The following is a 25,958-nucleotide window of genomic DNA, read 5'->3' as shown; positions in this document are numbered from 1 at the left end:
CATCTTCAGGCTACTTCAGGCTTGGTGCTTCCAGGAGCAATGTGAGATCTCGGCTGTTTCTTCCATGTGGCTTAATGGTTAACACATCTGCCTAAGATGCAATACAGCACAGGTTCTAATCCCAGTAAGGGTATGGCTAGCTGATGAGAGCTAAATAGCTTGAAATAGATCTATACTAGTCTTCCTTTATTTATTTATCAGCACAAATGCAACACACACACACACACACACACACACACACACACACGTATGTTTTTGTAGATTTTCATGGGTGTAGGTATGTATTTGGGGCTTTTTCCGTGTAAGATTGAGATTGTCTTGGCAACATTTCGGCGAGGTCCCACTCGCCATCTTCAGGCTGGTGTTTTCTTTTGTGTTGTAATGACCTGGGTGGTGGGTGGGGTTCGTTTGTTGACTAGGGCTGGTTTCCAGATGTCTGGTAGGCGGGAGGTATCGTCACGTTTATTCAGGTTGTGGGGTTGTTTCTCTATTCCATCTATTCCATCGGCCAGCCAGTGTCGGCTGGCAACTACAAGGAGGAGGGCCTTCTCAGCAGTAGCCCCGACCCTTTGGAACGAGCTCCCCGTGGAGATTCGTACCCTCTCCACCGTCCGAGCCTTCCGCATAGCCTTGAAGAACTGGCTCGCCCGTCAGGCCTGGGGATAAGAATCGCTACCCCGCCCGAATGATGAATGTATGTTGTTTACTATTTTATTATATGTTGTTGTCTTAATGTTGTATTCCCCCCTCCCTGGTTTTCTGTGAGCCGCCCTGAGTCCCCTCAGGGAAAAGGGCGGCCTACAAATGCTAATAAACCTAAACCTAAACCTAAACCTCTATTTTGATGGCTTCCAAAATTATTCTCTTGTTGAAGTGTTCAGTTTTGGAGATTAACCTGGTTCCTTCAAAATTAATTTCATGTCCTGTAGCTTTAAGGTGCTGGAAAAGGGAGGACGTTTTTTCATTTTTTCTTACTGTGTTCTTGTGTTCTGCGATGCGTGCATTTGTTCTCCTGTTCATTTGTCCTATGTATGTTGCAGGGCAGATTTTGCATGGTATTTCATAGACTCCTTGGTTTTCTAGCTGGATTTTGTCTTTTGGGTTTCTTAAGATGTTGGCTATTTTTTGGTCAGTGTTGACGGCTGTCTTGATATTGTGTTTGAGGAGAATTTTGCTGATTTTATCTGTGGTGCCTTTGATGTAAGGGAGGAGGGCCAAACAGAGAGTATAAAAAACCCAGGAATTCTCAAAAAGCTCTCTTTGTGCTCTTTTCTTCTTCACCCAACATCTGGAAGTATGCGATCCACCTTTTTGGTTCAGGACCTCAAACCATGTGGTCCTGTCCACCATTAAACCATCTTTCTAAGCAGCCTCCATGTTTCCAGTATCTTCTTCCCCACTTGGAACTGAACCCAGAAGGACATTTCTTCCAACATCACTAACTTGGGGTAGCATGCATTTATGTGGCATGTTTTCAAAGACATAATATTAGGAATGCTCTGCTTTTAGTATTAGAATGAATAAAAAATACTGAAATACATGAAAATACTGGGTATCCATGATGAAATCACTAATACATCCAAATGTTCCTGAACTGGAAAAAATTACAAGATATAAAGATATCCTAAATGAACAAGGGGAATTAAAATAAAAACGAAAACTTAAAAATCAAGGAATTGATTTGTCTTGGTGGTCACTTATGCAAATACAATCAAGATATAAGAAAGATGCAGAAATGTTCAAGTTTTACAAAGAACCTTCAGAATTAGATCAGATATTTTTAGGGACGGATGATAAACTACTGTATTTTTTGGAGTATAAGACATACCTTAGTTTTTGGGGAGTGTAGGAAGTTATAACCAATCCCTCCCCCAGAAAAATGAAATATCCTAGGAAATATTGAAAAGGCAGAATATTTCTCTGGATGTGAAAAGGGAGAAACATATTTTAAAGACAGAATAGCTGCCTGCAGCTTCCTGCCCATCCCCCTTTGTCAATGGGCCATTAAGATGCCCAAGCCAGTCCTTTATATAATAAAGAGTTCTTCAGCTCCAGGGTGATGGGATTAAGACATGATTAAGCCTTCACCTACTCACCACATGGCATCTGAGAACTCAACCAAACCTGGATTCAAAACACAGCTTAGAGCCGGGATGGTGAACCTATGGCACACGTGCCACAGGTGGCACGCGGAGCCATTTGTCAGGGCACGTGAGGCGTTGTCCTGTCAGCTGGCCAATGTGCATGTGCACGCTGGCTAGCTGAATTCAGCCTTTTTTAAAGCCATTTTTCACCCTCCCCAAGCTCCAGAGGCTTTATAGGAGCCTTTATAGGGGAGGGCAAAAAGAGCCTCCCCTGCCCCCTGGAGGCCCTCCGGAGGCTTCAGGAGCTTCCCTGAAGCCTCCGGAGTGCAAAACACTGGCCCTATGGGCAAACAGGAAGTTTGTGAATGGACGTACAGTTTGCTCATAGGTTCGGTTTAAGCCCTCCGGAGGCTTCAGGGACCTCCAGGAGGCTTCCCTGAAGCCTCACTAAAAACCACCCTATGAGCAAACCGGAAGTCTGCTCGTAGGGTCCTTTTTAGTCTTCCAGAGGCTTCAGGGAAGTCTCATGAAGGTCCCTGAAGCTTCCGGAGGGCTTAAACCGACGCTCCAAGCAAACTGGAAGTGAGTTCTGGTTTGCTTGTAGGGTTGGTTTTCTGCCCTTTGGAGGCTTCAGGGAAGCCTCCTGAAGGTCCCTGAAGCCTACAGAGGGCCTCTGGGGGGCGGGAGGCTGTTTTCCCCTCCTCAGAATCCTATAAAGTCTCTGGAGCCTGGGGAGGGTGAAAAAAGCATGGAAAAATGGGGGGAGCACCTCTCATGCGTGCATGTGCACTGGGGGGGGGGAGGTCGCACGTTGCATTATGGGTGCGGCATGTCCACACACAACCCCCCTGCGCTCCTCCCCCTTATGGCACGCGAGCCAAAAAAGGTTCACCATCGCTGGCCTAGAGAGTTGCCCCTGCATGGCCCTATGGGAGTCTGACAACCAATCAGAATACAATCTCAAGATCAAAGGCCAAAGATGGAAAAACCAGGGACTTTCAGCATCTCTTCCCTTCTCCTTTCTTCTTCTCCCCCAACATTGAAACATGTGATCACCTTTTCTGTTCCAGGCTCAAGCCGTGTGGTCCTGTCCACCATTAAACCATCTTTCCAAGCAGCCTCCATGTCCCCAGTGTCTTTTTCCCCACTTGGAGCCGAACCCAGAAGGACATTTCTTTCAACAGGAGCAAAATAGATGGGGGGGGGGGATTTTGCCTACCAGGTATTCATTTTTATTCCCATAACACCAGAAAAGCAAGCAAACACAATAGTATAATGCTACTTTCTTTCTTTTCCCGGTGTGTGTGTGTGTGTGTCTGGGGAAACTCCCCTGCAGGCAAAGCAGGAAGATCGCTTCACTTGTTAGCACCACATTAGGGCTGAAAAAAAAGCTTCCAAAAAGCTACATTCCGAGTAAAGGACACACCCAAATTTTCAGTCTTTTTTAGAGAGGTGGGGGAAAGTGTGTCATACTCCAAAAATATGGTAACAAAAAAAAGGTACCTATGCATTTTTGAATTTGAAAGTTTATTTATAGGCCGCCCTTTTCCCTGGAGGGACTCAGGGCGGCTTACAACTCATGGGGGAAGGGGATACAAACAATGACACATAAGAACAATACATAATTAAAAAGAACACAACATTCATACCATTCGGGTGGGGGTGGGTTATAATCTTTAGCCCCAGGCCTGACGGGATAGCCAGATTTTAAGGGCTGTGCGGAAGGTCTGGAGGGTGGTGAGGGTACGAATCTCCACGGGGAGATCGTTCCAAAGGGTCGGAGCTACTACCGAGAAGGCTCTCCTCCGCGTGGTTGCCAGTCTACACTGACTGGCAGATGGGACTCGGAGGAGGCCTAATCTATGTGATCTAATTGGTCGCGAGGAGGTAATTGGCAGGAGGCGGTCTCTCAAGTATCCAGATCCACTACCATGAAGGGCTTTATGGGTGGCAAGTAGCACCTTGAAGCGCACCCGGAGATCGACAGGTAGCCAGCGCAGCTCGCGGAGGATAGGTGTTATGTGGGTGAACCGAGGTGCACCCACAATCGCTCGCGCGGCCGCATTCTGGACTAGCTGAAGTCGCCGGATGCTCTTCAAGGGCAGCCCCATGTAGAGCACATTGCAGTACTCCAGCCTAGAGGTCACAAGGGCACGAGTGACTGTTGTGAGGGCCTCCCGGTTCAGGTAGGGTCGCAACTGGTGCACCAGGTGGACCTGGGCAAATGCCCCCCTGGTCACAGCTGACAAATGGTGGTCAAAGGTCAGCTGTGGGTCCAGGAGGACTCCCAAGTTGCGAACCCTGTCTGAGGGGTGTAGTGTTTGACCCCCCCCAGACTGAGAGATGGAACACTTGCCAAATTAGTGGGAGGGAAACACAACAGCCACTCGGTCTTATCCGGGTTGAGCACAAGCTTGTTAGCCCTCATCCAGTCACTAACAGCTTCAAGGCACCGGTTCATCACGTCCACCGCTTCATTGAGTTGGCACGGGGCGGACAGATACAACTGGGTATCGTCCGCATATTGATGGTATCTTATCCCGTGCCGTCGGATGATCTCTCCCAGCGGTTTCATGTAGATATTGAAAAGTAGGGGGATAAGACCGAACCCTGCGGCACCCCATATGTTAGGGGCCTAGGGGTCGATCTCTGCCCTCCAACTAACACCGACTGCGACCTGTCCGAGAGGTAAGAGGAGAACCACTGCAAAACAGTGCCTCCCACCCCCACCTCCCGCAGTCGTCGCAGAAGGATACCATGGTCGATGGTATCGAAAGCCGCTGAGAGGTCAAGAAGAACCAGGATGGAGGCGTGGCCTCCGTCCCTGGCTCTCCAGAGGTCATCAGTCAATGCGACCAAAGCGGTTTCTGTGCTGTAACCAGGCCTGAAGCCGGACTGGAATGGGTCGAGATAACTAGCTTCCTCCAAGGACCGCTGGAGCTGGAAGGCCACCACCTTCTCAACAACCTTCCCCACAAAGGGGAGGTTGGAGACTGGACGATAATTGTTAAGAACGGCTGGATCCAAGGATGGTTTCTTCAGGAGGGGTCTCACCACCGCCGCTTTAAGTGCGGAGGGAAAGACCCCTCCCGAAGGGAGGCGGTAACAAAAAAAAAGGTACCTATGCATTTTAAAATGGAAGAACAACAAGTAAAAGAAACTATGATAGTATGGTCCAAAAATTTTGGATACACTATAGAATTAGATAAATGGCTAAAATTCTGGGAAAGAAACTATAAATTAACGATGTCAACAGCCTACAAAGAACATCTCTACAAAATATTTTATAGGTGGCATCTGCCACTAGCAAGAATGGCAAAGTTGTTCCAAAAGATATCTTGCAGATGCTGGAAATGCAAACAGATACCAGGTTCATACTATCCTATGTGGTGGACTTGTCCTATGGCAAAAAAATATTGGTTAAAAATAAAAATGTGGCTAGAAGAAATGATAAAACAACAAATAGAACTAAAACCAGAGATGTTCTCGTTGGGTATCCTACTGGAGAAATATAATAAAAGAAATATAAATTTAATTTTACATGTGGTAACAGCAGGGAGAATTGTCTATGCACAAAACTGGAAAAAATGAAAATATACCTATAGAGGAAAATGTAATAAAGAAAATAATAGAATGTGCTGAAATGGATAGATTAACATTGAAAATTAAGGATGAAACAGAATATTTTTTAACTTGGGAATTATTTTATCAATGGTTAGAAAATAGAAGCAGAAGTTAGAAATTTAGAATAAACGAGGGTATGTAAAATGAAGTAAATCTGCAATTAAATAATGAATATTGAATAATGAGGATAAGTAAACATTATGATTAATAGACTTGGACGATAATAGTTACAAATGTGATGGTTATATGATGTTTATAATGCTTGATATTATTAATTAATTATAGATAAAACCAAATATAGCATTTAATTAAATAATGGAAAGTGTTTAATAAGGATACGTAAAGAATACGATGAGTAGATTTTGAGAATAATAGTGATAGCTGTTGTATGTATAAAATATATTATTTGTATTTAAAAGAGATTATACCCAGTCACTATCTTGCCATTTTGGGTATGGAAATTTTATATATAACCAAGAAAATTGTATAATAAAAAATAATATTAAAAAAAGGCAGTGACCCAGGAGAATGTGTGTTCCAGTCCAGAGGGTTTTACTAGTGGTTCACTTCGCATGCAGTTCCATGTAAAAAACATGCCGGCAATGGCAGTGATGACCAGTGAACTTGTTCGGGGGTGTTCGGGGGTGTGGCCAGGCCAAAATACCATTACCGATTCAGCAGAACTGGGAGCAACCCAGGGTGGCCACACCCCTGAACAGGTTCACTGGTCATCACTGCCATTGCCGGCATGTTTTTTAGTAGTGCGCGCACATGTGCAGTTCACTGTAAATTGTTCTGCACATGCGTGTAGTACAATTTACATTGAACTGCATGTGAAGTGAACCACTAGTAAAACCCTCTGGACTGTAACACACATTCTCCTGGGTCACTGCCTTTTTTTAATATTATTTTTTATTATATAATTAGTTTTATTAGTTATTTTGCATGTTAGGATTTCAATTGAAGATTACATCCTTCAGATAAGATTACATTGTCATTATGACCTGAACCTAATTTTGGAAATTTGGCGTTTACAAAACAAAACAAAAAAAAAATGGTGTGAAAGAGGAAATTGGCAGGGGGGAAAAATGTGAATTTTTTTTTATCAGAACCCGATTTGTTCCTGGTCAGAAGTGTTTGTGACCAGAGGTTCTACTGTAACACTCTTACATAGTCACAAAGCTAAAAACTTTGATTTATCAGGACTTACTTTTATTGCAGTTCCTTCCATGCCATCCATCTTGACATTGACATAGATTTGGCTCAATACAGATTCCATACAATCCACAGCTGGGTTCACAGACAGCTATAATGGGTTATATGAATATCAAATGTTTTTCTCCACAAGATACTATATTGTACAATTCTTATTAGTATGATGTGAAAACAATGAACCTCTGAATCTGCCACCTTTCCCTTTTTTTCCAGCCATCATGATATCTAAATCAAGTAATAGTACCCAAATTCAGAAAACTTAAACTGTGGCAAGATTTACTGACCTTCCACCATTTGCTCTTGAAAGAAAATTTTGAGATATAGAGAGTCCTTGTTTAGCAGCTGCCTCATTTAACAATTGTTTGCAGTTATGAGGGTGATGAAAAAGTACTTTATGACTAAACCTTTCATTTATGTCCTTGGCAGGTCAGTAAAGTAAAGAAAACTGAAGTAAGATCATAAGTACAGACAGGGTTTCACTTTGTGACTTCTTCACTTAATGACCAAGTTGCTGATTCCAATTGTAGTTGCTAAACAAGGACTGCCTCTATTCCAAAGACTTTGCCTTTGTGTTGAAGAAGTTAATGAAATACTAATCTATGTTTTAGTCTATTGCCCTGGTTATAAATATGCCCTATTACAGGTAATGTCTTCACAGCTGATCACATTTCCAGATCAACTGGATTCATTCTGTTTATAGTTATGGTTTTCCAATTAATATAATTTGATTTCTATGAATGTAACTACTTTTTGCTTTACTAAGATAAATTGTACTTCGATCACATCAATTTTATAATTATTTAGTTTTATTATGATTTTTATTTGCTGTCTCAGAATTTGTTGTCTTGTGTTTTCATTTGATCAATGATTGCAATAAAACTTATTGATTGACTGATTAACTAAATCTTCTATTAATACTTCTTAAAAAGTTATCCTACTTACGTTTTGAACAAAGATCTCCCTGATAACCTTTGGAGCACTTGCATTTATTTTTACCAGTACATTTACCTCCATTTCGACATGGCTGATGGCATTTGCCTAGGAACAGAAAACGTGACACTAGTGCCTTGCTTTATTTAAATTAAAACTAATCCAACACCACCAGTTGTTGCCATGTCTTTGGTCAATTGAGACTTTCACATAATGTGTGAAAATAGGAAGATTTTCAGCAGGAGATGGGTGGGCAATAGATTGCTGCTACAGGTAGTTCTGGACTTATGGTCACATATGGGACTGGAATATCAGTGGTAGAATGAAGCAGTCATTAAGCAAGATGCCCACATGCCCACTTCACTCAATGACCGCAATCCTGTTGTGATCATTAAACAATCTCCCAGGTCATTAAGCAGATGGAGCAACAAAGCTACCTGCCAGGAGGGAATCTGTGGGACTGAGATTCCATTCTGGAAAATAGCCCTTTTGCACCCCTTTGACCTCTAAATGTGATGGCTTCTCCGTACGTCAGCTTGAACAATGAGGAAGAGTGGCTCTAGAGACTTTGGAGAGGGTTCGGAGGAATGTCGGGAAATTGCTGAGGACCCTGAGAGGCCGGACACATTGGAGGGATCATTGGAGGAGCACCCAAATACCCAGCTGGAGAAGAAAAAGGAGAGATACAGAGCTCAGGGGCTGCACTGGAAGTGCAGAATGGACAAGGTGCACAGCTACAGCCTGAGGAGGAATTGTCCCCTCTACCTGATCCACAGACATGCCGGGCAGAACAGAGGCAGGCTCAATAGAAGTTGGCCAAGTTATTTGCGAGGAGGCAGGCGCATCCCTCCTAATAAGCTACACCATGGGTGTCAAACCCGTGACGTATCGTGATGTTCTTTGCCTTTGTGGAGCTTTGTGGTAGAGCTTTGTGGTGGGCGTGGCCTGTGTGTGATGCATCTGGCCCGCGAGCCACTCATTTGACAGGCCTGAGCTATACCACTGAACGCCTATTTAGTTGGATGGGTGGAGCGGGAGGTTGTTGGAAACAATCACTGGTTCTCCTGCCATGTGCATGCTTCACCTTTGTGACTTCAGTTTCCTTGACATTGGATTGTGCTGCTCTTGCCTGTGTGTTTGGACCTTGGTCTTGTTTGCAGATTTTGCACTCCTACGTTGGATTTTGGAGTGGACTTGGCCGGTGGACTTTATAAACTTTTGCTTTTGGATTTGGTACCTTGTGCCATGACTGAGCAGTGTTGGACTTAATAGGACTTTGCATTGTGTGCAAGTGGGGACCTGAGGATTAACATTAAAGGCTTTGACTATCAATAAAGTCTGTAAAATCTTTGTGCATGTTATGCATGTGGACTGGAACAGGACACTGAGATTTCTTCCTTGCAGGCAGCCCTTTCACTCCCCTTTCAGCTCTGAGATTCCACCCATCAGAAAAGCTCTTTCATCCAGCCTCTAGAAATGAGGTGGAGTCCTTTTGGCAGATGGCAGCAGCTTACAAGCTTCACTGTCAGCTTCCCATTGATTTCTGGGGAGGCTGGCAGAGAAGATTGAAAATGGTGGTCACATGGTTGTGGGGACTATTGTATGTATCATCTTTTGAGATTTTAGAAATTTCAAGTAAAATATTTCAAATTTAATTAAAATAAATTAAAACAAGACTCACTAATTTCACACTGATCCCCCTCCAGTCCTGCAGGACAAATACATTTTTCTGGATAAAAGCATATTCCTCCATTGAAACAGATTTTTGTACAATTTGCTGTGGAATATAGTATTAAAGTATTACATATAGTATAACAGACGATTTACATAAAGCTTTAGTGAAGTTCAGTAAAATTTTCAGTCTTTTTAAAAGCTAAAGAGCTCAACAAAATGTAACATTCTGATCTATAGTACCATGTTTATATATGCAGATAACTAGCATATTTTCTCTGAAGTAGGCATCTTAGCGTCCCCCAAATGTTGTGGACTACAACTTTTGTAAGGTTTTAATATTGACCATGATGGCTGATTGAAACTGAAATTAAAAACATCTGGAGTAATGCAGCTTGTATTCATCAGACCTGCAACAGTAAGAAAGTATGGTGCTTGGGGCTGATTTATCTTTTGCATGGTGAATGATATTAAGCTTCCACCATCCTAAAAAAAATCCTAATTCAATGAAAATGAAATTGTTCAAGAATCCCCTAGGCTCATTCTACACTTAATTTTACTGAGAGTCAGTTAGGTCATGCTTCTTTCATTTGATGTTTGTGATCAAAAGGAAAGTGCATCCAAGAATAAACACAGAGAATGCAGGCATATAGTGCAAACGTTAAGCCAACTACATGCTAAGAGTTGGTAGTACATGTTTCTTTCCAGGTATCTATTTCTACTTTCCACCATACCTTTGTTACAGTTGACGCCATAGAAACCAGGTGGGCAGATACATAATCCCGGCATGATGCAGAGTCCATCATTCATGCAATGTGGTGTACACAGAGCTGATTTAAAGAGAGTGAAGAACCAATATTACACTGAACAATTATCATTAACACATTGAGAGGATAGACCTTAAAATATACAGCACTTTTCATTCCACAACAGAAATAATATTTTCTCCTGCAAAGAAAAGTGTTGATTCACTGGTAAATATTCTAATGATACATGTAAGTCCTGAGCTTGATTTTCAAGTAAGATTTTTTATAACTAACTTGTATGAATACCAAACTGCAGCTAGTGGAAGTAAATTGAAATTTTACTTAACAACATTTTTGATGTGCTGTACATAGATATATTTCTTAAGTGCATGAGGCACAAATAGATTACGCTTATTGGACTTGTCATAGGCCCCAGTCAGTGCTAGTCAGTATTCCTGATCTCAGGGAGCCAGGAAAGAATAATTTCATCTTTCAGTTCCTGTAATTAACTGCCATCCAAATGAAGGCCAGGAAAATGATGCAACTGAAGGCAATGTATCTAGAAGAAACCAGGTTTCAAAAGTCTGTGCAAGTGCACAAGTTAGGAACATTTTAGAAAGAGATTCCATAATACATTCTTCTCTCTTCTAAGGTAAAGAGGGTTAGGGTTAGTCCTGGCAAATAGGGCCGAATTAGAAGTATTATTGGAGTAATGAAATAGATCCTACCCTGACTGTCCTTTTGGTATATAAGCTTAATTTATAATGAAAATTGGATGTTCTCTTGAGAAATGATGGTAGAATAAAACAACTGTGGTACTTCATATTTTCAAGTTAATGTACATAGTACTTAATGTTTTGCCAAAGTTCTTATTAAGTTGCCGGCCTGTTCTTCTTTGCCTTTCAGATCTTTTAATGGAAACTTCTTTATCTTTTGTATAAACAAACAGTACTTTCTTAAGAGCTGCAGTTCATTGAATACTTTTCTTATGTGTTTAGCTTTAATTTTAGGAAGCCTCCTAGCCATATGCAAAAATTCCTGCAAAACAATATTTTGGAAAGAAGTGACTGCTTAGCTTCTTTTTGTTGTATAAATAAAGTACAGAAGAGAACTGAAGAACTCTTTTTGATTACCTTTTTCACAGTGAGGACCATAAAATCCATCTGGACATTCACAGACGTGCCTTTCATTACAAAATCCCCTATTTCTGCATCCTCCAGGACATTCAGCTTCAAAGAAAATGACATAGATTAAGTTAATTTACTTATTTGTTGCTTAAGTACACCAGCTTCTATTGGTGATGTGATGGTTAGGGATTCTAAAAAGAACATCTCTATGTCAAAATCTCTGATTGGTAGCACATAATGTGTAAGAAAACTATAATCAAAGGCATGCATGTCAAAATATAATTTGAAGGAATATTAAGAGAAAGATGTAATGAAAGAAAATTGTTCTCCCACTTGCAAATTTTAAAGAAAATTTCTTTAAATATTTTTGGGAAGAAATAACCCAATTGAAAACTGAAGGACTTAACTGTGAAATCTCAGTTTAATGGAGGACAAACTGGCAAACTGGCAACTGCCTTCTCTCACTGGTAAACCTTTGATCTTCCTTCATCTTTGACCTCCAATAGGCCCATCTGTTAGTAAACAGTTCCCATGGTATTTCTTCCTCTTCAGGTTTTTCTTTGGCTTTCTTTAGCAATGTTCTCCAGATTTGCCCTGAGCTACAAACCCTTCAACAGTGTAAATATGGTCCAGTCCAACTGAGATTTGCCAGACTGCACAGATCTTCAATAACCAGAGCTATCTAGGTCCATCTTAATTGCCAGTTATTACCTCCATTTCAGTTCTCTGGTCATTTAAGACAGTTTCTACTGCCTCATAATCCCCTTTCTCCTCTTATGCAAAATGTTTTATGAGAAACAAAACTATACTATAATTCCAGCTTCCCCTTATCAGCCAAACTAGTGCCAAGTGTTGGTTGGGCCTTTGCACATGTATGCAAATAGCCAGCAGGAAGATGTAGCTGAATATAGGCTATAAGCCACCTATTTTCTTTATTATTTATCGTATGTTAACTATCTGATTTTGTGTGCTTTTTCTGAAATCTGCATGTTTATTTTTATTTTATTTTATTCATTTGTATTCTGCCTTTATTATTTTTACAGATAACTCAAGATGGCAAACATAGCCAACACAGCTTCCTCCTCCTGTTTTGCCCAAAACAACAATCTGTGAGGTGGGGTGGGCTGAAAAAGTGACTGGCTAAAAGCCACCCAGTTGGCTTTCACAGCTAAGATAAAACTTGAACTCATGGTGTCCTGCTTTCTAGCCTCATGCTTTAACCTCTAGGAATGGACAACTAGGCTGGCTTTGGAATTCTGCATATTACACTACTAATAAGGTTTGGCTTATAAGGATCTCTTATTACTATGCCAGATATTTCCCATTCTTTGGCTTCAGAACTGGGAAATAGGATCAAGTGTTGATATTCCCAACATACTGAAAACTCTGAAAACAGACAAATCTTTATTCAGCTCACTTCCAGGTACCTTGTTGACATGTTTTGAAGAAGATGGCATTCTGTGGTGTTTGCAGTATGATAGTGCCTTCTGAGTTCATTATAATTACTGTGATTTCAAATGCTGCCACTCCATCTTGTTTTCCAAGACAAGGAAATCCAACTTGAACAACTACAAACAAAAGAATGGCATATTAATGTTGTCAAGGACAATATTTTATTATATGGGAAATCTGAGTGTGAAAAATAGACACGATGTATGATGCCTTTCCTAATGGCATTTAGAAAAGAAGTGAAACAGAACTCTTTCACAGATCTTATATGTTATTGGGATAGTCAATGGCAGAGGAGGGTTGATAGATATTTGTATATATTATTGTATATTATACATATAATTCCATATATCTTACTGGTGCACCAGTAAGAATGCAGCATTGCAGGCTAATTCTGCTTGATTCTTACCGGCTCAAGATTGACTCAGCCTTCCACCAGGGATGGGTTCTGGCTGCTGCTACTGCCAGTTCGCTCAGGGGCACGCTGCGCACGTGCTTGATGTGTGCTATGCGCGCATGGACAGTACTAAAAAAATTGCTTTTGTGCATGTGCAGAAGCAAAAAACAAGATAACAGCACCTATAGCGCCGCCAAGAGAACTGGTTCGGGGGCGTGGCAGGCTGAGTTACTACCTACTCGGCCGAATTGGTCCAAACCCGTAGGAACCCACTTCTGCCCTCCACCTTCTGTGGTTGGTAAAATGAGGACCCAGATTGTTGGGGGCAATATGCTGACTCTGTAAACCGCTTAGAGAGGGCTGTAAAGCACTGTAAAGTGGTATATAAGTCTAAACGTTAGTACGATATACTGTAAGTCACTGGGGTATTCGCAGAATCAGCAGTACATAAATATTGTAATATATGTTAAAATATGTGGTTGATTACATATTGGGAATTCAATATTAGATTGAAATATACAGTAGAAATAAGTTATAGGAGAAAATGCTATATTCATTATTGTAGAAAAGGTCATATCTAATTAGAGTTGGGATTCTCAGCTTTCCTAATTCTCACCCAATACACAAGATAGGTCAATATTTTGGGAATTGCAGCTCTTCTCATAATTCTAGGAGGCATCAGAATGTGGAAGGTTCCTTTAGTTTGGTATGAATAACCTCTGCTGTCATCCCAAATGCACCTGTTCTAAGAAGCACAGTCTAGAGACTGTCACAATAACGCTTGATAGCAGGGGCTGCATGCTTCCATTTCAGTTCTTTAAAGTGAATATATTCATGTATTTGCTCTTCAGCACTGCAATGGCACCATTGCAAATCACCTTTCAATCCAACTGTTCCATGAACTCACTCTCCAATCAGATAATTGATCATCATCCAAAAAAGGACTCCTATTTCATGTTCTTTACTTCAACCTATGAAACAACAGCAATGTCCTGTATCCATCTTTGCTCCCTCATTTTAAACCATCACCAGTGCAGCTACAAATATAAAGTGTGCCTCCAGTATCTGTTTTGCATGTGATCAAGGCCATTATTTCTATGCTAGTGCTTAAAGGATTGTTTTAATGTAATTGAAAACTTTGCTTTGTGCCCAGAATGAAAGGAAGAGAGAGCTCTTTACTATTCTCATTTCTGCCTGGCCAACCTCTTGACTAAAAAAGAGAACAAAGGCAAAGAACAAAAGGGTTCTATCAGAGGTGGGTTGCTCCCGGTTTGGACCAGTTCGGGCAAACCGGTAGTAGTAATTGGGCCTGGGTCACCAAACTGGTAGTGAGTGCTGGTTGGCCACACCCCCAAACTGGTCCCCCGCTCGGACTGTCGCCCTGCCTTGCCTTCACCATGTGCATCAGCATCCACAAAACTGCCTCCTCCTGCCTGGACACAGATATGCAATCACGCTAGCCTACCTCCCCCCACTGGCCAGCATCTCCCAAAGCCGCCACCGTTGCAGCCATGGCAGGGCCGGGGGCAGCCCAGCAAGCTTCATAGCCACATGGCTATGAAGCTTGCCGGGTCGGGCGGCCCCCTCCCTGCCAGCCAGTGTCTTCCAAAGCTGCCACCATTGCAGCCGCAATGGGGATAAGGGGGCAGCCTGGCAAGCTTCACAGCTGCGTGGCCGGATGGGGGGTGGGAGGGATGCAATACCCCACCACTTGGAGCTCGGCCACTGCCATGTGGTGGCATTCGCTTACCCGACTGTCATGACCACATTGACTAGACAGGCCATCGGCACCAGGGCCTTTATGCAGCCAGCTGCCAGCCAGCTGCCAGCCAGCTGCCAGCCAGCTGCCAGCCACCGGCCTGGTGAGGCTGCGGGCTTCTGTTCCCGGAGCCTCTCTCTGGACGGCAGCCACTCCCACTGCAGCTCCCAGAAGTCAACCAGGGAGCCACTTCAACTGCTTCCCTGTCCCTTCATGGCCAGGCAGCTTCTCTCTCCCTCTCCTACCTTGCTGGGAGAGCCATGTAACACCATGGAAGGCAAGACCCTCCTGGACAGCTGTCTCGCTCACGTCCCTGGAAAAGCAGCAGGAGGTGGGTGGGCAAAGAGAGAGAGAGAGGGAAGAAAAACTTGCCCACCCATGTGCTGTCTTCAGGCAGGCGGCGCATGTGCTGCTACGACATACAGCTTGCTGTGCCTGCCCCAACGAGCGAAGGAGGCATCAGCCACAAACTGCCCACCCGCGTTCAAACCAGTCTGCCTCCTTTCTCCCTGCATGGACTCTCTGGAGGGGGAGGGAAGGTCTCTCCCAAGACTGGTTTCTTTTCTGCCCTCCTGTGGCATCAGTCAGTAGGGGGAGGGCACAGACCATTCGGCATTGAGGTAGAAGCAGCTGCTGTGGCGGGAAAAGCAAGTCTTCTTTGCCAGCCTCCCAGCTGGCAAAACAGAAATTTTCACTGGTTCAGTGGGCATGGCTAGGTGGGGGGGGCGGGTTGTCACTGAGTGGGCATGTGCATGAGTGACACCAAGTTGGTTATGCCCACTCAGTCACATGCTCCCCCACCTAACCACACCCACCGAACCGATAGTAAAAAAAAATTGAAACCTACTCCTGGGTTCTATATATCTTCAGCTGGACTCTCTTCTTGAGAGGCACCACATAGAACATATGTAGTCTTCGTAGCAGAAACTTTTGGTAGCTATTCTACATCAGTTTTCTTTGGCTTAAAAGTTATGGAGTAAAACATTCTTAGGAAATATTTCTTTATACTATTTTGATTCCTTTTTTATTCCTGCCTACCTTTCATTCACAGCAAAATAAAATCTTTCTTACTTAGCTAATGTCCCACCGAGTTATACTTTATAAGTTCATTTTGATGTACCATGATAGATTTCCAGCTACCATACCAAAAAAATGGCTTTTTATATGATCTTGAAAAAGATATGATATTACTAGTCTAGAAGTCAACTGGACTGCTAGTTGTATATTATTTCAACGTTGACAAGGCAAGAGTCAGTATCCTCCTTTTCATCTGAGGACAGCAGGCTAAGTTGGAAGTGAAGATACCATTTTGCCTCTAAGCATCTCAAGGCCACTTATAGACTTTCAGCATCTATAGACTGAGTCTACGGTTCTCTCTACCAATTGGAAGGGCTGATTTTTGTTGGTCTTAGAACTGGATGTTTCTGTATCTTTTTCTTGATTACTATGAGCACAATTCATTGTGCAAGAATTTTAGTGATGCAGTCCCAACATTTGGCATTCCTCCTCTTTTCAGATGTGGAATATAAGATGTTTAGATAATAAAAGTTCCAAAGACTTTCATTGTTATCAAATTATTAGATAATTTGACTCAAAGAAGTTATTGCAGACACATGTAATAACATTTACAAACAGATAATTCTGTTCTATTCCACTCCACTCCATTCCACCCCACCTCATTCTTTTTACTCTACTTTTTATTCCACTTTATTGTATAAAAGTGAAGATAGTAAATTGTAGGAGATGACCAGGCTGAGCCTGAGGGAGGGTGAAAAGCGTCCTCAGTCATAAATCCCTTGACACCCACAAGAGATCTAACTCCAGCCCACCTTGAATTCCTCTGACTCTTTTCTACCGCCAACTTGCTTGACCTGTTAGTAGTTCAGATTCTTGTAGAGAGGTTAAGCTTGCAATAGATCTTTATACCCATTTGAACTGCCTGGACCTCCTGATTTCTGTGGCGCTTCACATAAACATACCTATTACTCCTGCCTCCTGTATTCTCCACAATACAACCTGTTGAGATGGATTCTGTTGCCAGAGAATGATTGGCTGAATGTAATCAACAAATCAGTATTTTTTAAAGTCCTCACGGTTAACATAGGATTTTTTTCTATCTTTAATGGCACACACACACACACCAACAACATGTGGACTCACCACTTTTCTTCGTTCATCCTTTACATGAACAACATTGGATGTATAAATAAAGATGGATGCTACAGACCTGAGGTTTGATGAGGTATCATTCCAAGCAGAGGGATGTTTACCGTTGGGTCAGCCATTATGCCTTTATCCAGAGAGCGCAAAGAGAGGAATTCATAAAAATATTCAGCCTGCATGAAAAGTGATGTATAAAAATATATAATGAATATATTTATTTTAATAATGTTACTCTATGAACTCAACATTGTGTCATTTACTTTTGAATAAACAGAGAGAAAGTCCATTTTCTCCATATTTTGCATGCTTTTATATGCTTTATGTCTTTCTTCAGTTGCCTTTCTTTAACACCAGGCCTGCACAACTTGTAGAGGGAAATTAAAAATAATGGCAAGTCCCAAAGAAATGGTTGGTATCCCAATCATCTGTTTGGTGGTTAGTGGTGAGAATGCAGTGATGGACTGCCAGTGTCAGTGGGGCTGGGAGGCATTGGCGATACCTCCATTGGAGGTTGGCAGGGTGTCTTTAAGAATGGAAACATGGCAGATCCTTCCTGGTGATGGAAGCATTTGATGGCAGTGGATTTATTTTTTGAGTTGCACCGGACCATATGTTGTGCAGACTTATTCTAAAGAATTTCAAACATTTGAGTTGTTTCTTGAGAAGGAAATGTTTAAAGCTCCTAATCATTTCATTTGGTCTCTTCTGCATTTCTTCTATTATATACTTTTTAAAATGTGGCTAACAAATTGTATCTAGTATTCTACAAATTGACCTACCATAGATTTGCATAAGACTATTAAAATGGTGATGGTTTCATTAGCAATCCTTTTCTGAATTTACCCTAAAATGGAATTTGCCTTTTTTCACTCTATGTGTCTTTATATACCACTAAATATATTTATTTTATTGTGTAATAAAAAATCGGTGAGGACTGCATTAATAAATATATGTGAAGCAGGGTACTGTTTCCTCATTAATACTTACTTAAAACTGAATCTCATGTATGATTTGGTTATTTGGTCATGTATTAAATAATAGTCAACCAAATAATACAACCCTTTACCTGTCCTCCACCGTTTCTCAACAAATGTCTGTGCGTGTGTGAGTGTGTGTGTGTGTAAGAGAGAGAGAGAGAGAGAGAGAGAGAGAGAGAGAGAGAGAGGGAGGCAGAGAGGGAGAGGAAGAGGGAGAGAGGGAGAGGAAGGGAGAGAGAGGGAGAGAGGGAGAGAGAGAGGGAGGGAGGGAGAGAAAGGGGGAGAGAGAGAGGGAGACAGGGAGGGAGAGTGAGAGAATGAGAGAGGGAGTGAGAGATGGAGGGAGAGAGGGAGAGAGAGAGGGAGTGAGTGAGAGAGGGAGGGAGAGGAAGGGAGAGAGAGAGGGAGGGAGAGGAAGAGGGAGAGAGGGGAGGGAGGGGGAGAGGAAGTGGGAGGGAGAGAGAGGGAGGGAGGCAGAGAGGGAGAGGAAGAGGGAGAGAGGGAGGGAGAGAGGGAGAGGAAGAGGGAGGGAGAGAGGGAGAGGAAGAGGGAGGGAGAGAGGGAGAGGAAGAGGGAGAGAGGGAGAGAGGGGGGAGAGAGAGAGAGGAAGAGAGAGGGAGAGAGGTAGGGAGGGAGAGAGAGGGAGAGAGAGAGGGAGACGGGGAGGGAGGGAGAGGGAGAGAGAGAGTGAGAGTGAGAGAGGGAGTGAGAGATGGAGGGAGAGAGGGAGAGAGGGAGGGAGTGAGAGAGGGAGGGAGAGGAAGGGAGAGGGAGGGAGAGAGGGAAGGAGGGGGAGAGGAAGAGGAAGGGAGAGAGAGGGAGAGGAAGTGGGAGGGAGAGAGCGAGAGTGGAAGAGGAAGAGGGAGGGAGAGGGGGAGGGAGTGAGAGAGAGGGAGAGGAAGAGAGAGGGAGGGAGGGAGAGAGGCAGGGAGAGAGGGAGAGGAAGAGGGAGAGAGAGGGGGGAGAGAGGGAGGGAGAGAGGGAGAGGTAGAGAGGGAGAGGAAGAGGAAGGGAGAGAGGGAGGGAGAGGAAGAGGGAGGGAGAGAGGGAGAGAGAGGGAGAGAGGGAAGAAGAGAGAGGGAGGGAGGGAGAGAGGGAGAGCTAGAGGGAGAGGGAGAGAGAGGGAGAGAGGGAAGAAGAGAGAGGGAGGGAGGGAGAGCTAGAGGAAGAGGGAGAGAGAGGAGAGTGGGAGAGAGATAGAGGAAGGGAGGGAGGGAGAGAGGGAGAGAGAGGGGGGAGGAAGAGGGAGGGAGAGCAAGGGAGAGAGGGAGAGGGAGGGAGAGAGGGAAAGGAAGAGGGAGAGGAAGAGGGGAGAGAGTGGGAGGGAGGGAGGGAGGGAGAGGGAGAGAGGGGAGAGAGGGAGGGAGAGCAGAGAGGAAACCAGAACTCCTGGCCCTCGTTGGATCAGCTGATCCGCAGCTGCGGTTAAGGGGCCCAGGTAACTGGGGAAGAGAAGGGCTGCCTCCTGGGCTCACCATGCCCACCCCTTTCCCTAGGGCTTATTTGGGGGAGGCCTTATATTAGGCCTACCTGAAAAATCTGGGAAGGGCTTACTTTTGGGGTAGGTTGTATTTTGGGGAAAACACTGTAGGAATCTACATTATTGATTCTTTTTTCTTTTTTTAACAAGTTGTAGTTTGTAAAATAAATACTTATTCCATAAATGCTAAGTTTATTCATGCATGCTCAATAAGTAATTTCATCAAAGGCTTTTTGGAAATCCAAATATACAATGTCAACAGGGTTACCCTTCATCCACATGTCTGTTAGCTGTCTCAAAAAACTCCCCAAAATTGTAAAAATTATCAACTTTTACTTATTTATGATGTCTCACTCCAGGAGAGAAAGAAAACATGACATTATTTTTCTTCCTGTGGTATAATTAAAGAGAATGCAGAATCTTGGAGAAATAAAGAAAAAATCTTTGAAATCATTTGTAAAACATGTTTTTAAATACCATCACTGCTAATTAAGGATTACACTCAAACATTTTATTGTGTCAATAACAAGGCTTTCCTGATGTGATGAAAGAAGAGTTCACAACCTATGGTTAAAGTAATTGATCTCTTTGATTTTAAAAAACATCCATAGAATCTACAAGCTGCTTTTGGCCATACTTGAAAAGTAGTGAGCCATTCTCCTTATAGCTTAGAAAATGGCTTTGAAGTTTTGGACACAATTCTTCTAGCACATCGTTACCAAGGACTATCTTTCGATTATGACCTTATGAAAGTATAAATAATATTTTTTAAAGCTTACACTATGACAAGAAACAAACATTTTGGTTTTAGATCACTTTCCCTGCCACTTTTTCTACTTGTTGGTTTCAGTTTTCACAGAATATATAATATTTAATTCAATTCAATCTTTATTACAATTACAGACCAACACACACACACACACACACACACACACACACACACACACTAGCATTTGCAAAAGGTAAGCTCTCTGTAAAAGAAATAGTGATACAGTCATAAAAAGTGACATCCTGTGATCTCATTGCTTTGCGATGGCAATCCCTACAGTTCAGTTGCCAATATTAAGTGAGGATTGTGGGTCTTTAAGCAAGCACTTCCTTGCAACTTCCTGCTGGTTTCCAACAACCAAAATAAGTGGGGAAGTCAGCAGAAAATTGCAAGTCCCAAATGGCTTGCAAGAAGATTGCCAGGCAGAAAACTGGCCGCTACTGGGTGGTGGAGGCAGTGAAGGGCTGCGCAAGTGGCCAGAGTTGTGGTGCAAGCCCGGTGGGGCTTGGGAGAGCAGCTGCCAGGTGGGAGAGGGTGTGTGAATGGCAGAAAGGCATGGTCGACTGTGACCAGGGGGGCCTTTGCCCAGGTTCACCTGGTGCACCAGTTGCGGCCCTATTTGGACCGGGAGGCACTTCAGAGAGTCACTCACGCCCTCGTCATCTCAAGACTGGATTACTGTAATGCGCTCTACTTGGGGCTGCCCCTGAAAAGTGTTCGGAGACTACAATTAGTCCAGAATGCAGCCGCGCAAGTGATATTGGGTGTACCAAGGTACACCCATACTACACCTATCCTCCGCAAGCTGCACTGGCTTCCCATTGGTCTCCGAGCATGATTCAAGGTGCTAGTTATCACCTTTAAAGCCCTACATGGCCTAGGACCTGGATACCTGCAAGACCGTCTTCTGCCACATACCTCCCTTAGACCAATAAGATCGCACAAGATGGGCCTTCTCCGGGTGCCTTCAGCGGGACAATGCTGGCTGGCGACACCTAGGAGTAGGGCCTTCTCTGTTGCCTCTCTGGCCCTATGGAATGAGCTGCCCACGGAGATCCGGGCCCTCCCTACTCTCATGGCCTTTTGCAAAGCTATTAAAACCTGGCTTTTCCGGCAGGCCTGGAGCCGTTAACCTCTTGATTGAGGTCCGGCCCCTCTCTGATTGGTTGTTTGTTGTGCTTTTTCTTAACTTTGTTGTGTCTCATTGTTTTAATTCTTTTTAATAATTTTTCATTTCTGTAAGCTGCCCGGAGTCCTTCGGGATTGGGCGGCCTAGAAATTCAATAAATGAAATGAAATGAAATGGTGTGAGCGTGATGAGGCTAGGGATGACTACTGCCAGATGAGAGAGGCAAATATGGGAGGACTTAGGGTGATTGCGGCTGCTGGGGGAAGGGTGCACAAAGGTCTCTGTGTGGCCAAAGACGATGGGTGAGTGGCCAGGGATGTGTGATGTGAGCAGCAGCAAGATTCTGAGAGTGTGTGTGGGTGGGGAAGACAGACTGGCACAACATGTGGCAAATCACGACCATGTGACTGCAGGATGCAGCCATCATTGTATGTGTGAACTGGTTACCAAGTGGCCAGATCATGATCCCCTGACCACGAGGGAGCTGGGATGACCATAATTCATGCATTCACCATTCATTCAGTGTTGTAACTTCAAACTAGTTGAACCACCTATACTTTAAACAATGAAATGTATACACTGAATTTCAATCTGTCATTAGAATTGTCAATTTGACAACTGATTAAAAATCCTTAGAAAAGAAATGAGAGAAACATAATGAGAATCTACCTGTTTGATATCTGTGAATTTTATGTTGCTATCTGACAAAATTACAATATTTGGAAATTGAATAGTCTAACTTAGCATGGTCCTGCTGTGCATATTTCAAAAGACAAATAGCAAAACATTTTCATTAAATGATTGAACAACATTGCCTGATGAGAAATAATTTTTCTTCCACTGGATACAATTTCTATCTATTTGTTCAGTTTATCTCACATGTCTCCCACTTCATCAAATAACTGAGAACTACTGAGAAAAGAAGAGAGACTGTTTGCTTGCAATAAATTCATGCACTAATGGATTATATACTGTGGTTTCTTCTAGGCTTTTTTTCAGTAACATTTAAATGTTTTATTAGTGCAGTATAACAACTATAAGATATGAAGAATGCCAACCAAAAATATATTACTGCTAATATATTCAAAAGGAATATATAAAATGGTAATTAAGTGAGTGACAGTTGAAGAATCTAAAGATATATCCATAAAGTATTAATAAATTAATTAAGTAGCTCAATTTTTAGCATATTATTGTATCTATTGCACCACCTTCTCATTTTTAATGCATACGTTTTTAATGTATGAGGGAGATGGGGTGGTTTTTAAATATGATAATAAATACATATATTATTTCAGGTCAATGATATTTATATAATACCCTTACATCTTATTTAGATGCATTAGAGTAATAAATATTGATAGGAAGAAAAAATAGATATTCTACAACCCTGGTTCCTTATAATTTAGCATACTGTCTATATGGAAAGAAATATCCCATAGAAACTTTGGACTGTCTCTCATTAAGTCATGCAGTTTCTAGGAATCTATGCACAGCGCTTGGTCCATTTATATCAAGCTACTTACTCTATCACTAAGCACTGCCTTGAAAATTTCAAAGTAAAGCCCTGGCTGGTTCCCTTTCATCCAGTTTGCTGTCTCTGCCAAGTGCTTAGAAATAAAAGAAGTCTACTAATTAAATTCATCAGGCCAAAAAGGAAAATAAGCTCGATGTAACGAGATGCTAAAGTCACTTTAGCCCAGAAAGCTTAGTTTCCCTGTGGGCTCAGATCTGTGGGGAAGAATTCTGAGTTACAGTCCAACAAGGTCTTACTTGAGAGCCATCAGCAGAAAATAAACCTTGACTCAACATCACACTCAAGAATCTCTCCATGCGCAAAGAAAAAACTGCTTTCTTTCTTTAAGCTGCTGCTGTTTTTTTTATGAGCAAAATTGCGTCAACAGCAGACTACAACTTGTTCTTAATTTACTTACAGTCATGCCCTATCTTCTACAATCCATTAGATCTTTATATAAAACAAAATCTCTGATTGGTCAAAACATATGTCAGCCTTAATATTCACTAGTTATTTGTCACAGATCATGCGATACTATAGTCTTAAGGAGATGTTCCATCAGGATAAGACTTGGGAACACAAATCTTGGACCCATTAGGAAGAGAACCCCAAACCACAGCCATACAATGCTTACAAGTTGGCTGAATATTATGCTTGACTATTCAAATATTTATGATCATTAAGTTAATAAGCTAAAGTACAGGTAATCCTCGACTTATGACAGACCATTTAATGACTGTTTGTATTTACGATGCCAAACACCTGACATGCATCACGTGACCATTTATGATGGCTGGGGTTGCTTTACAGGCCATAAAACACTTGTCCTACTTATTCTCAACCCCAGTCATCGTAAATGGTCAGGCCTCCTTTGGTCACGTAATGCATGCCAACCTCTTCTGTAGGTGTGGCCTGCTTTGTGGGAGTGGCTTGCCAGCCATGTGACTGGGTTGGGAGTGGCTTGCTGGCCATGTGACAGGGTGGGAATAGCTTGTCAGCCATGTGACTGAGTGGGCGTGGCCATCTTGTAAAATGTGGTGAAACTCACTTAACAATGCTCTTGCTTAGCAACCAAACTGTTGGCTCAGAAACTGGCATTTGAAGCACGCAAGTCTTAAAGCTGTCAAGTTGCAAGACCTTTGCACCCCTAACCCTTTAGAAAAAAAAACCCAGGGGTGTTCAAACTTGACAGCTCTAAGATTTCAACTCCCAGAATTCCTCCTCTCGCTCTTCATCTTGATGTTCGGACGGGAGGGGGGAGGGAGCTGGAACCGGTTCTATACGGCACTGTCGATTTGTGGAACCTCTTCTATAGAAGAGCTTAGAACTGGCAGGAACTCAGCCCTGATGCCAGCGCTTGGCAACTAGTTACTTTTATGAATGGTTGCAGTATTCTGGAGTTACATGATCATGATTCACAATGTTTTTTGTCAGTTTTGGGAAAAAAATATTTCCAAATGAATGGATTTGCACTTACAATTTGCTGCATTTGCTTAAAGACTGCCAGTCATGTGGACGCCTCAACTTATGCCTGTAATGACTATGACCGGATTTCTGGTCCCAATTGTGGCTATAAGCTTTAAAGTAAACACAAATTGGCATAGAACAAGAAAATATGTTTTATGGATGCAAACTAAGTTTAACAAATTATTGATATATTGTGACATTCTAATGTGATAATAACTTCTGCATAATTATAATATACAAATAACAGTGGCTAGGGAAAAGTGATACTTTTATTATTGGATAATAAGACTAATGACACCTGCTCCCAGATAATTATTCTTCTAGTACTAGTAACTGAAGTCTCCAGAATTTTCTTGGCAACATTGAGGCAGAAAATTCCTCAGAGGTTTTATGCCAACAATTGGAATGACACAAGGCCTAACTCCCAAGTAAATATTTTTAGAATGTATCAATTGGTTTGGATATTATAGAAACTATAAAATGTTCAGTGTGTGCTTCTGGTTTTATCATGTGTTATAGTAGATATAAACTATCAGCTTTTATTAACTTACCAGCCATTTTTATTCTGCAGTCTTTCAAATGTAAACTTGCCCTACAATAGAACTGGTACAGAATAGTAAAAGTTATGAAATCCTACCAAAATCTATCAGGTTCCTACCAGAACCTATCTGAAGCAGGTTCTCTAACCAAATTCCACTTGAATGTTTGTAAACTGAAGGTTTTTTTAAACTTTTATTCTACAAGTTTCAACATTTTGCAACAAGTTCCAAAATTTCCACTGTACTCTAGAGAAAGCAAGAACTATGATTTTCAATTGAGGACCCCAGATACTTTTTAAAATTATTTGGACAATTGCAATTTCTATCATGATTTGATTCCTGAGAATTCTGAAGTCAAACCCACAGATTATAAAGTTGCCCACCCTGCCATAGTGGTGAGGGGGGGAACACCAAAAGAGGTCTTCTGCAACATACTCCCCAAAAAGAAAGAAAATGGCTCATCAGGGCAGCTGTAGAACCTCATTAGGGGAAATATTGTTTCAGGTTTCCCCTTTTGTAGCCATAGATAAAATAATTCTTGATTGTTGTAAATTGTCAAGAACCTGGAAGAAGAGCATTTTTTTTCTAGGGACTATGCCAAAGACTATAACATTTTAAAGGAGATGTACATCTTTCTTTCAAAGCCATCCATAATTCTATCGTAGTAGTAACTGATGAGAACCAGCCAAGCTGAACACTGAGATTTTAATTAAAATTTACTTAATAATCTATTTTTTTTAAATTGGATTCCTGTACACCACCAGAGTCATCATTTGTGAGATAGACAGCCATATGCATTTGATAAACAAACAAACAAACATACAAACAAACAAATAATCTCTCTTTGAATTCTTGAAACTCCACTTCTTTTATTTAGGAATTTACAAGTTTATGTTTTTATGATTAGGGAGGACAG

At 42.1% G+C, this 25,958-nt stretch overlaps 1 protein-coding gene across 1 annotated transcript in view; it reads right to left on the bottom strand.

Annotated features, from left to right (window-relative positions):
* Positions 1-25,958, bottom strand: part of WIF1 (WNT inhibitory factor 1) — a 42,167-nt gene that overhangs the window by 2,688 nt on the left and 13,521 nt on the right. The window contains exons 3-9 of the mRNA XM_032221833.1: positions 17,230-17,338; positions 12,825-12,965; positions 11,404-11,499; positions 10,259-10,354; positions 9,535-9,630; positions 7,866-7,961; positions 6,919-7,014 (exon numbers count right to left, since the gene is read on the bottom strand). Coding sequence (XP_032077724.1) covers positions 6,919-7,014; positions 7,866-7,961; positions 9,535-9,630; positions 10,259-10,354; positions 11,404-11,499; positions 12,825-12,965; positions 17,230-17,338 — 730 coding nt within the window. The remainder of the gene's footprint in view (positions 1-6,918; positions 7,015-7,865; positions 7,962-9,534; positions 9,631-10,258; positions 10,355-11,403; positions 11,500-12,824; positions 12,966-17,229; positions 17,339-25,958) is intronic.

The sequence above is a fragment of the Thamnophis elegans genome, chromosome 7, assembly GCF_009769535.1.
Source record: "Thamnophis elegans isolate rThaEle1 chromosome 7, rThaEle1.pri, whole genome shotgun sequence".
Taxonomy (NCBI): Eukaryota; Metazoa; Chordata; class Lepidosauria; order Squamata; family Colubridae; genus Thamnophis; species Thamnophis elegans.
This window is presented reverse-complemented; position numbering and strand designations above follow the sequence as displayed.